This window comes from Coffea eugenioides, chromosome 7, assembly GCF_003713205.1.
Source record: "Coffea eugenioides isolate CCC68of chromosome 7, Ceug_1.0, whole genome shotgun sequence".
NCBI classification, from domain to species: Eukaryota; Viridiplantae; Streptophyta; class Magnoliopsida; order Gentianales; family Rubiaceae; genus Coffea; species Coffea eugenioides.
The window spans coordinates 11,523,516-11,536,820 of record NC_040041.1 but is presented as its reverse complement, the minus strand read 5'-3'; the positions used below and the strand labels follow the sequence as shown (position 1 = coordinate 11,536,820).

Sequence of the window (13,305 nt, the reverse complement as noted above, 5' to 3'; positions counted from 1 at the left end):
CAGTTGGATTACAACTTTAGACAAAAGATGCAAACCAATTTAGGCATCATATAGACAGGGCAGGATATGTCATCATAGCATGCAAGACCTACCTGGCTGGATTCCAAAGCAAATTTTAAACAAGGACTTTGAGTTTATTAGCATTAGAGACAGCCAGCTGAGTATGATTCGTAAATACACTTTTTTAGAAAATTTTGGATAAGGGCAATAAAAAAAAGCTTTTAAGATTCACTTTATCAAGGTTATGCCAGTTCTTACCAACAAAAAAAAAAAGGGTTATGTCTGTTATTTACCTCATTATTCCCTTTTGCACATTCTCAAGTAAAACATGAAAATAATTGATTACTGACTTTGATTTGCAAAGGAATAAAAAGCTATTAGCATGTGCTGGTTGCCTTTCTTTTTTTAGGCAAGAGGTTGGACCATTGTCCTTTATCTATGTTTTTGAGCTAATGGCTGCAGTTATGAAAATTCACATGCTCAATCTTTTCCATATGGCAAATACAGTATAATATACCTCCTCTTGTATCATTTACATTGTTTATTCTTTTTTTTTTTTTGGGAAATACCAATTCTTTCTGAAGTTGTCAATTGTTTTATCAACCAGTGTACTAACTTGGAAATTATAAATTCATTTATCAACCAATGTACTAAATAAAGAACATATACTTTATAGAGAAATTTTATAGCCTTTCAAAGAAAAAAGAAAAAAAGAAAAAATACTTTATAGGATTTTTATAGTTCTTTTCCATTCCCCTTTCTTTTAACTACTATATACGTAGTAATGTATGAATCAGTACTTTAAAATCTGAAAGACACGAATATGGAAATTAACTTGGTTATTCAGTGCTGGATTTTCAAAATTTAGATTATGGTACTAATAGAAATTAGGTAGGCTAATTCTGTTAATGGGATTCCAATAGTTATTAGTGGCACTCATTTGACATTTTAATTCATATGAAAAGCAAAAAAAATCCTATAGTATTTGTTGTTTATTTCTTTTCGAGGTTGTCAATTGTTTCGATTTTCGAAAATAGACAAACCATTTTGGAAATAAATCTCAAGTATCACTCAAGCATCGAGGACGGATATGAGCTCTATGTTTTGATGAAAATCTGCATGGTTTCTACTTCAACAGCAGAAATTATGATTCAGGAGATCTGTATTCATGTGGCTGGTGGTGACTTTACACTGTTTGTCGAAAGTGATGCCAAGTGAAATTTTCAACCTCGACTTCCATCAGCCTGTTTGACATTGAAGAGTAGATGATTTTCATGTACACCAGGCAGTGGCTTTTCAGACTGATTCTTTCAAAGCCGTAACAATCCATTAATTCCAGAATCTTCAGATTAGGAAACTTATCTACCCAGTCACCAAAAAATGTGCCCGGGATATGCGTCTTCTCCACCGGTAACTTCTTCAAAACTTGAGATCTGTACAAATGCATAGAATATGGTCGAAACAAAGAACTCAATCTGACATCTTCAAGATTAGGTGCATCCAATTCAGTACTTAGATTGTCATCTCTGTAATTCGAAAATTCACGGCCTGGTAATTGTGAAACTTGCGAATTATTAGTTACGTCGATGTGAAGTTGTTTCAAGCCGCAAAGATTAATCAGCTTTTTTGTCTTCAGGCGCTCACATTCATAAATTGTCAAGCGTTTCATCATCTAGGCGAACATGACGGAGATTTATTGCCCTGATATTATTCTTACACGTTATCTTCTTCACAATCATCGGCATTACTCTAAAGTACACGCAGTAACATGGAAGCTTCCTAGGGAAGGTGTGGTCTTGATCAACACGGATGCTGCAATATTGGAATGGCAGGTACAGCGAGAGACAGCAATGGAAAAGTTCTGAAAGCTTGGGGATGGAAAGAGGAGAACCATATGTGGAGGAGAAAGCAGCGATTAGGATGGCCTTGAGCAAGGCACAAGAACCAGGCTGGAGAAGAGCAGAGGTGCAATCTGACTGCCAAGCTGCAGTAAATAGGATCAACAATGGAACAATGGATGATGCAAGCACAGCCACCTTCCTTCAGGACAAACAACAGCTAAGAGGGATGTTTCAGCACTGCACCTTTTCTTTTGTCTATAGGTCAGGCAATTCCATTCTATGGTGAAACAGGTTAAAAAATGTTGAATGGGTGAACGCCTTCCCCATGTGGCTCAAAATGAGTGCACAAGATGATATTGGGGCGGTTGCTCCTTTTTTGTAAAGATAACCTTCTCTTATCAAGTTTACTAATATAAATGAATGTCGGTTCTTAAACTTGGCGCGAGAAGCGCTTGCTTGGGAGGGAGCATACTGGAAAATAGATTGCTGGTCAGGAATCTGGCTGCTGCAATATATATGCTAAGAACTTTTTCCTTTTTTTTTTTTTTTTCATTTTTCCTGCTTCATGCTGTTGGCCATTTCTCTGTACATAGTAATACTATCATTTGACCAAGAAAGAAACATGTTTATCCGTTGTGTGAGAATCTGCAACTTTCTTGCTACAGCTGTTTTGACATTTCATGATCAATAAGGTAATAGAAAGTATATGATTAATTGGGAAAGATCCAGAGAATATGATTAATTGTTACTAAAAATTTCAGGCATTGGGGTATTTACTACTAAGTATCTCCAACTTTCCTTTTACGTTGTTTCTCTAGCTGGAAGTCTGGTACATTCTCCAGGAAAACAACCTAGCAACGTGCAAGAAATTTCTATTAGTTGTTGTCCCTACATAGAGAAACACCATCCAGACAATCGTAGGCTGACTGAATATTGAACATTAACACAACTTAAACCAACTAGATATGACAACAGCTAATAGATCGAAGAAAACATTTTCCCTTTTAGGTGCTCGAATCAAGACAACTGCAAGGGAAAATCACGCAGGAGACCTACAATCTCTGGAGCTACAACACTGCTGCGGCTGAATGCTCTCACTTTCAATGCAAGCCTCATCATCATCCAGGAAACGTTAAGATATTGCTGCTTACCCGACAAATTTGTTGCCATCAAGCATTTGCATCAGGCCTTTACTTTTTCTTGCTTCATGAGTTGTATAAATTCCCCAAATACTGCAGCAATAATATATGTTACAAGACAATCAGATGACAAGCACATTACATAAAAGCATGCAACAGCATATACTAACAGGAGAGCCTGACACAAAGCTACTCCCTTGGCCTGTTGGAGTACATTTGATAGAAATAAGAAGTAATGAAATTTGAGTCTCATTACAAACTTCTTTTATTAATTTTTTTCCATCAAGAAACATTATCCAGCAGATATCAAATTCAAGACGTTGATTCACGTATGTTAATTAGATTAGATAACCAAGTTGAACACCTCATGACAAATTAGCAGGGAAAAAGTTTGTTCTTTTTTTTTTTTAAGACTTTTGGTGCATTGCAAGTACCCTAACGGAAACTTTTTTGCTTTTGGTGCATTAGAAAGTACCCTAAGAAACGTTCTTATGACCTGAACTTTAGGAAAAAAACATGATCTAGCCCAGATGCTTATCAGAATTGAAGAATTTTCCCTGAGTCCTGCACTGACCTCCCCACTTAATCTTTAGTTTTCAAAAAGAAAACTAGCAAGTTTGCCAAAGTTGCTCCATCCATGATTGATAGGGTGAAATTGAAAAAGAAAACAAGGAAGGTGGTAGCTTTTACATATCTCAGGTGAAGCCAATATCTTAAAACTTTTAGATTATGTTGCCACTGGATTAAGCATATTGAAAAGCCAAGGATCTGATACTTCGTACCCTATAAATTCAACTGAATGTTATGGGATCCATAATAGCTTAAACCATCAAAATGATGGCAGCAATTTGACCATTACAAAAATAGTCTCCAGAATATCACCTCTTTCATCAGAAGCACAACGTTATAATACCTTCAATATTCAAGAATGATTCAAGTATAGTCAGTTATACAGATGAAAAGTGAACCGTATGGTTGTTATGAAGAATCAATCGTAATCATGTTCCACAGCTGGGGTCAATTTCCATATACTATATACCTAATTCCATGCATCTTTTATTTTGGATGTACCTAAACATATGTGTACATTACAGGGGAACATGCATATTACGCGTATATGTTTGAAATGAAGTGTCTTTTTTGATCCACATAAAAGACCATGAATCTTCTTAACGTGCTCTAATTGAGAACTGGCAACATTTAGAAGTCTGCAACGTCAATTAAAGCAACAAAAGACATTACCAGGATCTGAATCATGAGGTCCAGGAGACGCTTCAGGATGGTATTGGAGAGACATAAGCTTCAATTGGGAGAATGCAAGACCAGCACAGCTCCCATCATTGAGGTTAACATGCGTCACTTCTACGCCACTGGGTAATGATGCAGGGTCAACAGCATAATTATGATTCTGCACAGACAAGAATGAAGTCAAACTGCAAGCATTTGTAAAAAGAACAAGGAAAGTAAATAGTCCACATGCAAGGTTATGAAAGAAAATTATAAGATGAGCACGATTTAGGTTTTGCATAATGTATGAAGAAACATATGCAAACTCTACAAATTGGAAATCATTTAACTTTGACACCCATTCAGCTCCAAAGTCAAGTATATCATTGGTTTTCAAGAAACGTGGACCATACAGCAAGGAAAACAAGACTACTGAAAGATTTGCAGTATGTCTTGTATTAAATAGGAAAATTGCATTTATTTTCTGTGGGTCAGTCAAATGTAAAACAGACAAACCTGAGCACTGATCTCCACACTGCCATTCCGGATGTTACGAACTGGATGATTGCCTCCATGGTGACCAAACTTCATTTTAAACGTTTTTCCCCCCAGTGCTTGACCAAGTAATTGATGGCCCATACAAATCCCAAAAACTGGGATTTTTCCAATTATTTCTCTGACGGTATCAACAGCATAAGGAACTGCAGATGGATCTCCAGGACCATTGCTAAAAAGAACTCCATCTGGTTTCATCTTTAAAGTATCAGATGCTGGCCATGTTGATGGAACGACAGTGATTTTACAGCCATAAGATGCTAGGCGCCTAAGTATGTTATGTTTGATACCAAAATCATACGCAACAACCTTTATCCACAAAGTAAGCAGAAAAGAATTAGTCTCCAAACTGCAAGTATGAGTTCATGTTTCCTAACAGATCACTTGATACTCACATGTAAATTCTCCTTACTCCTTGCACTAAAGTTGAAATCCCACTCCGAACCTGTCCGATCAACCCATTCATAAGGAGTTTTACAGGAGACACCACTTATTAGATCAATACCTGCAAAAGTTGCATCACAACCCAATAAAATTCTCTATTAACTAGAGTCAAGGGCATTCAACAACACTACAATCTTAGAGAAGTTCACAGATTTTGTAAAAGATACTCAAACTAGATAGACCACTCACCTACAATGTCCCAAGTACGAGACATTTCTAGGAGTTCTTCATCTGATTTCAATTCTTCAGTGCTTAAAACACCAATAAGGCTACCATCGTCTCTCAATCTCCGAGTAATTGCACGAGTGTCAACATCATCTGTTACATCATGGATACAATAAAAATAAGAATTTACTTGGAGCAGTCCACAACTTGGAAAGGCATGGACAAAACTAAAGCCGTGGCTAAAAAATAAATAAATAAATAAATTGATGACTAAAAACACATGAAGTTTTACCCACATATGCCCATGATGTTCCTCGCTGCCAAATAGTCACTAAGTGTCTCTGCGCATCTCCAATTCGAGGTACTAGAAAAAGCTTGGAAGAAGTAAACAATTTGACAATACTTAAACCCAGAAAGGGAATAGCAACAGCCTAGCCTAAAATGTCGTAGTTGTGAAGTGCAGTCTACCTGATGCTCAAGCTTCTGATTACTAGTCCTGCTAGAAAGCATTGCACTGATTCTTCATCATCTACAAGGAGATTCTCAGACTCAAGCCAGGTGCTTTCTAAGCCTTGTTGAAACATACAAGAAATTCTCATTGCAAAACACAGGGAGACAGAGAATGCACTCACCAAAATTCACGCCAGTGTTGCCAATATGGGGGTTTGTCATCAAAACAAACTGGCCAGCATAACTAGGATCTGTAAGGATCTCCTGATATCTGCAATATTATACAAATGATAGACCTCAATAAAAATAATGGTCAGACTGAAAACGAAGATTTCTTTTATCTTGGAAACAGATGTAGCATATGAAGCTACATTTAGAGTGAATTGACTATTTTAAAGGAATACATAAGCTAAATGCAGAAAAGGGAATGATGCCAAGCTGATAAGGATCTGCAAATGCTCAATAATATCAGCCTCCATATCCAGGCATTTCAATCAAGAACCTAATATCAAACACAAACTCTTTAAGTTTCTTTTATATGGTCATCAGTTTCACAAATTTCAGACAAGTCAATTCTTGTAAATTTAAAAGTGCTTTACAATTTTAGCCATAAAGGTGCATCTCCTATAACTATTTCAGGTACCATATTTTCACAAGGTGTTTGTGTGTAAGCTAAGTTGACATCGCATTTTTCATCTCTAATCCTTCCCTTGCAGCAGGGCAGCAGGAAAAAAGTTTATTCGGTTCAACATATCTCTGCTTTACAGTTCTGCCATAACTGACAGTTTTACAAATTTCAGATCAGTTGATTTCTTCATTTTTACAATTTCTATATAATCATGCTACAATTTTAGCCATATAAGCTGCATATTCCTTAACTATTTAAGGTACTATATTTTCACTGGATGTTTATGTTGCAATCTAAGGCAGCATCACAATATTCATCTCTTATTCTTTCTTCGCAGTAGGCCAGCAAGAAAATACCTTTTAACTTTTCACATTTTTCAACTTCTCCCAATACTCCTTTCTGCTTTTTAGTAAAAATTATATTTTCAATGAACTTAGATTATGTTATTTTATCAGAAAATTATATTAGGTTTTTGGGACGAATTTTTGCTTTTCATAGTGCAAAAGGTGCAAGTTTTCAAAAGCAAAGTGGTAGTTTTCCATAATGCTCTAATTGTAAGAGTGTCTACAAGCAAGTCCCCAACCATGCTCAATAACAGGAAGCTGGTACATCTACACTCTTATTAATCAAACGATGATTTTTCGTGCATTTTTATTCCTCAACCAGTACATTATACGAAGATGACAATTCATTCCAATTAGCCATATAGAATTAACTGTAAGATAACACAATCTACCTTCTCTTTCTACTAGCTTTCTATAGCCCTTAACCTAAGAATGTTACCTCAAACTTTGCAGAAGGATCTAATATCCTATTATGTTATTCTTTAGATCGCCTATTATATCTATTCTCCTTCCAATGAGATTTGATGGTCATAAAATCATAGGTGGGAATGTATGGTGTTCTGGATTTCAGCAAAGAGTTTGATTATGCATACTTCAAAGGTGCACACCAATTATCTGGCACTCCAAAACATGAAACATAGCATCAATGAATGGTCATGTTATAGCAAGAACTATGAATTAAATTTAGTTATGGCTTCTTTCTAACTTCACTTTCTGAAACAATGGTTTATACTGTCTTGCCACATACAAATTCAATCCAACTTCTAACAGATTTTATTTCAGAACTCTTTTCTCAAATAATTATTACAACGTCGGAATTGCAGCAACTGCTTGCACATATTGATAGCAAAATAAAAATTCTCCAAGAAGGATGCACACCATGTCTGCAATTGGTTGTTCTTTATAACTGAAATTGCCCTAGAATTTGAAGTCACTTAATCCATACATTCAGAAGAAAGTAAAATATAAATGTAATCCAATTGAACTCCAAACTTATCTTTAGCAATTCCAAGAATGTGTCAAAAAAAAATTTAAAACATGTAAAGGAAGTTTAATTCCATCACTGAGGTCAGAACCAAGAGAAACATCGTAGGATAGGAAGTCAAATTTCGAAGCCAAATGTTGCTTATTAGGTATATTGCTAGCGCTGTTAGTTCTATAAACAAATGGGACGCCGCTAAAAACAAGTTCCCTGCACATTGAGGTATATTGCTCAAAATTTCGAAAAACAAGAACTATGAACTATTAGTGAAAAATAGAATCTTACCCTGTTAAAGATGTATTGAAAACCACTTCCCCAACTTGGGTTCCTGATGCACCAAACGATTTTGCCCTCCAAATTGAACCGTCCTCAAGCACTAGTCGAGCATCTGCTACCTTCCAAGGTCTTTCAGCTAAACCTGAAATTTCACTTTCTTAATGTTTCATCACTATTTTTCGACTGGAGCAAAGAAACTACAACATGGGAAAAGCGTCCTGAGCAGGATACAATATATAAGGACCAACATATGCAGAGACCCGTCTTCCCTCCTCATCCCCTTCGCCCGCCCCACCACCAATGTTCCTCTTTTTCCCAAATAAAGATAATAGAAAACATAATTAATGTCAATATCCAGGAAATCCCATTCACATACCATTTACCCTGATAAAAATTCATAAAGCTCTGATTTTGAAACAACAAATCCACCTATTTCCGAGCATAAATATGATTTCTAACATCAACCCATATGAAAAAATTGTGCAAAAGATTAAAGGGATAGAAACAATATCTACCAACAGAAGAGAAGCCCTGTGAGGAGGAGCATTTGACGGTAAAAAGTCTGACTTTTTTAGGTAAAAAAGCAGTCGTTGATAAAGGGCTATTGTGAATTAGTCTCAAAGAACAATCCATCGTCATCAGCTACACCTTCAATCAATCACTTCCTGACACAAACATGCACCAGAGGATGTGCCGGTACGTGTTTTCGTTTAACTATTAGAGGGTTTTGGAGAGTGGTTATATAGTGGACACAGTACGGATGTCTCCAGCAAGGGTGAAGCAATGGTTTTGAAGGACGTGGCGTGCAATGGGCCACCGCAATAGCAATAATGGGGAGGGCTGTATGCGATGTTTCGTTGCAGCCCAACAGTGTCGATTTGTCACCGGTTTGAAAGTGAGTGGCCCGTGGATGCCTAGTGGTGGGTAGAGGTTGCAATGAGTAATTAAAATAATTCAAATCAGCACCGGGGACTGTTTTGCAAATTAAAAGTACAAATACCCCAGGGGGACTATTTTGCTCTTTGCCAAATTAGCCAAAAAAATTTTATTCCCTTTTTCTACTTAGCAGGCAATCATTCATCTACTTTCCATTTAGTTTCTCTACCATTTAATTTTAGGTTCACAGACTTTCTTACTTTTATTATACTTGTATAATATGTTTTCCACGAGTCAAATCAATTTAATTACATGATGTTCAATATATGTTCCCATATTATATGAGTGTTATTCGACCTTGATCGAATATTAAATGACCCATAAATGATGCTCAAATTCGCTTCAATAATTTGTATATATGTTTGAGTTCAAATTCGACGTTAGTTTGTTAAATTAAATGAATCGAATACGAGCTTGAGCTCTAACTCCAATTTCAGTTTGAAAACTATTTAATTATGCATTTTAAAAATCATTCATGATTTAGAATAAATTTAATTATGCTTCTTTGTTTTACAAATTGAATAATATTAACTTCATGTATAATTACTTTTTGTATGAAACAAGAAATATATATCCTATATTTGAAAATATACTTATATTGATATTCATTTATTCTTTGTCATTATATATGTGTTCACGAACTATTCAAATAGTTTGTGAATAGGTTCGTGCTCGTCTCGACTATTAAATGAACCTAGCATTGTGTTTGAGTTTGATTCATTTATTATACCATCAATCTTTTTTCGAACTCAAATGAACTGAACTCGAACATGTTCGTGAACACTTTACTTGTACTATGGACGAAACTTAGAGAGGAAGGGATGAATTGGATGGTACGCGAGATGGAATGTAAGTAAGAGATTACAAGTTCGAGACCTGCCACTTACAGTAAAAAAAAATTGACAATACTTCACTCTTCTTCGCTTCCATCCTATAACTTTTATTCACAACCTTCTTACAACCCATAACATCCCACTTACTTTTCTCAATTGGAGGCGAAGTCTACAAACTCACCAACAAACTACATTACAACCCCTCGGCTAAATTCACAAAGAAGTTCCAAATTACAAATGCTTGTAAAACTCAAGAGGGACCGTCTTGCACGATTCGTTTGGACATTTTATCGAACACTTGTATGAGCTGAAAATTACATAACAAAAATGCATGATGATTTGACCAATCTTTTCTCAATCTTCATATATATATATATATATACATACACATTTAGGCACTAATATCATTTTTCCCCCAAAACTATACAGTTTCAATTTCAAAACCAGGCAGTAAAAATAAAAATAAGGTGAAACATCAATGAAAAGAAAATAGCCAAACAAAAAGGAGAAACAAAACTGTTAACAGAATACTGCTTGTGATTGCACCGTCAGGAAGACATATTGATCAAGAAATAGTGAGAAGAAGCAACTTACAAGTGGGTAGAGTATAGCCATAACTCCATAGCTAACCAGAGGAGAAAAAGAATACAGCTAGAATACAAGGGGATCTTGAAAGACAATTATAAAAATTCAAACGAATAATCAATAATGCATCTCAGAAAAACAGCAAAAGACTAAAATAAATGTATTCTAATTGCTTTGAATTTCAAGGCATCCCTTACAAATTTAAAAAGTTTTCTTCTACCAAAAGGCTTCAGCTTCATATATTCATCAAACAAAATCTTCCTTGTTTGCTATGAGAGACTGCATAGTGACTTCAGTGACTAAGAGCATTAGTGCTTTCACCTCTTTTGTCAATAAAAAAGCTTATCATTTAATGGAAACTAATCGCATAAAAGTTTGACAACCTCGACCATCCAACTGTGTACAAACCAAACTACCAATGTAGGTGAAGGATATAGAAAATAGAAAACAATGATCATCCATATGACGCAGGTAATAATTTACTTAATCACCAACAAATTTGACTGAGAAATCCAAATTACCGTGCAAGCATTAGAAAGGGAAGAACACACACCAAGACCTACTTATACACAAAGACGGAGAATCAATACCTAAAGCCCCACTACCTTCAATAATATTTTGTCAAGGAATATAATCCAGAATTTGACTTCTTATAGCATATCACAAAATCAAGGAGGTGCAGGGGAATTTTTTATTGGGGGCGGAAAGGGGAGAGGAAAAAGAGAAAAAGCTGGTGCAGCAGGAATGCGGTAGTTTCAAGTTGAAAATACACAGTTCAATGACATTCTGGTAATTGTAAACATGTTAATAGTATGATCAAACAAACTATATGTAGTTTTCTGGAGTGAAAATTCTAGAAGAATTTGAACTCCAATTAGATTTTAGCAACATGTATTGAAACAAAAGGAAAATAAAAAGAAAATTTTACCAAAACCAGCAAAACAAATCCAATTTGATTCAAAAAAAAGTCCAGCCTTGAGTCCAAACTCAAATCTGAAAGATTCCATTCATATCTGAGAAACATAAAATTAAGGACATGATCTTTTATCTAAATTACAGCAGATAGGACATAACAAATAAATATTAAAATTCCACCAATTACTCAACACAGTAGTAAGCATACATCCATGAAAGAAGCAAAAAATTTACTGCCTTTCCAATATAGGGAATAAATCAAGTAGCATAAACCTATAGGCAGCCTAGAAGGCACGAGCTAATTATCATTAAATCACAAGAATTGAGAACTTTATCTTCTTGAAATATTAAAATCTATTTCACCTGGAAGAATAAACTTAATAGGAGTACTGAGTAGACAAAATCTTCATCATTTGCACCTTGCTCACATGTTCTTAGTCAAAGAACATGAGAAAAATGAGCATGTCACCATTTAATTTGAGAGCAAGAAGAAGAAACACCAACATCATTACAATCTTGAAATGTTCGGGAACACTTAACTCACATTTCATGTTCAGTCAACCTCTCTTGGTCCTAGCAGTATGCAACAAAATTAGCAAAGGCTACAACAACACATTAAGGATCTTACCAGGAGTGAACAAGGGACAGCTTAATTCAAATTTTAGGTTGTCTATGATGTGGAGATTGAGATGACGATATGCCCTTTTGAATCCAATGCTCTTTGCAATTAGGAACACCTAAGAAGGTGCTTAAAATGTTAAATTTGCACCAAAAAAAGGACGGAAAAGTGCAATACTCACAAGTGTGTCCACAGGGAAATTATCTTGTGTAAGATGAAACAACAAGACACATGGCACTTGTTCCCACAAAAGTTTATTAAATCCATCGACAAACACAAGTCCACGTAATTATTTCTTGAACAGTTTAGATTACAAGCTATATTATAAATTAAGTATTTTTTATACTACTATGGTCCATTTTTCTCCACAAATTCGAGTTCTATGGACCTTACCAGTGACTACACCAACTTCACAAGCACATCTTTGCTCAAAATCCATTAGTTTTGAGAAGAAGAGACATTATTACTTGTGGCGTAGCATGAACCGCATCATTAGTATATGCCTTCTTCTTGCCTTTATAGCTTATAATAGTTGACAAAATATATAACTTTTAGCCATCCACTTGAAAAAACAGAGGGGCTTGCTTTAGGGAAACAAAAAACATATATAACAAAATTAAAGAAAAATACATGGCTGACAACTGAAATCTAATTAAATCAGACAAATGAGAGAGAGATCAAAAGACCTCAAATATCCCAATATGCACAGAATAAAATGCAGTATAGCCCCAATCTTCTAGACTTGTGGGAAAGTATCATAACACCTAAAATCAAATTTTGACATCTTTTTTGTTATTTTGGCTTCCAAAAATTCTGTGAAAAAATTTCACAATTTTAACAAATGAAGAAACTGGAAAGATCAACAAGTAATTAAACACCAAAATGAACTAATTGTAATTTCTCGTGACCCCTCTCTCTTTCTGGACCCATCACAATCATAAAAAAGAACCAGTAAAATAAAAATAAGCATGAAGTGATATTTGGAGACTAAAACTATAAGAAAAAAATAAAGAATGACAGCCAAGAAAAATATACACAATAATAGAAAAGAAAACCTTAGAAGTCACTGGATTACTATGCACAAGTTTGATTTAGTCAAAGTGAGCGCGTCAGTGAAAGCTCCACTGCAACGGGAAAAAACATTTAGAGAAAGCAAAATCAACCAATAAGTTTACTGATAATCTCTTGAGAGCTTTAGCTCATAGAGAAGGCATTCAGGAAAAAAAAAAGGAGTAGATTTGCAGGTGCCTGAAAAGCAGAGGAAAAAAAAAGAGAAGTAAATGTTGGGTGTTCGAGTGTTGTTTATCTGCTCTAAAATCATTCTTTAGAGAGAACAAAATTGATTACATAGTAAGAGAAAATAACA

At 35.2% G+C, this 13,305-nt stretch overlaps 1 protein-coding gene across 1 annotated transcript; it reads right to left on the bottom strand.

Moving 5' to 3' along the window:
• Positions 1-2,551: 2,551 nt before the first annotated feature.
• On the bottom strand, positions 2,552-8,911 carry LOC113777678 (carbamoyl-phosphate synthase small chain, chloroplastic). Its single transcript, XM_027322838.1, has 11 exons — positions 8,567-8,911; positions 8,061-8,193; positions 6,004-6,092; positions 5,840-5,900; positions 5,668-5,735; positions 5,396-5,524; positions 5,158-5,267; positions 4,724-5,071; positions 4,223-4,388; positions 2,993-3,073; positions 2,552-2,692 (listed from the first exon to the last, which is right to left on the bottom strand). The coding sequence occupies exons 1-10, from the start codon at positions 8,688-8,690 to the stop codon at positions 3,024-3,026; spliced, it is 1,278 nt and encodes a 425-aa protein (XP_027178639.1). The 5' UTR covers positions 8,691-8,911; the 3' UTR covers positions 2,552-2,692; positions 2,993-3,023.
• Between the last annotated feature and the right edge of the window lie 4,394 nt (positions 8,912-13,305).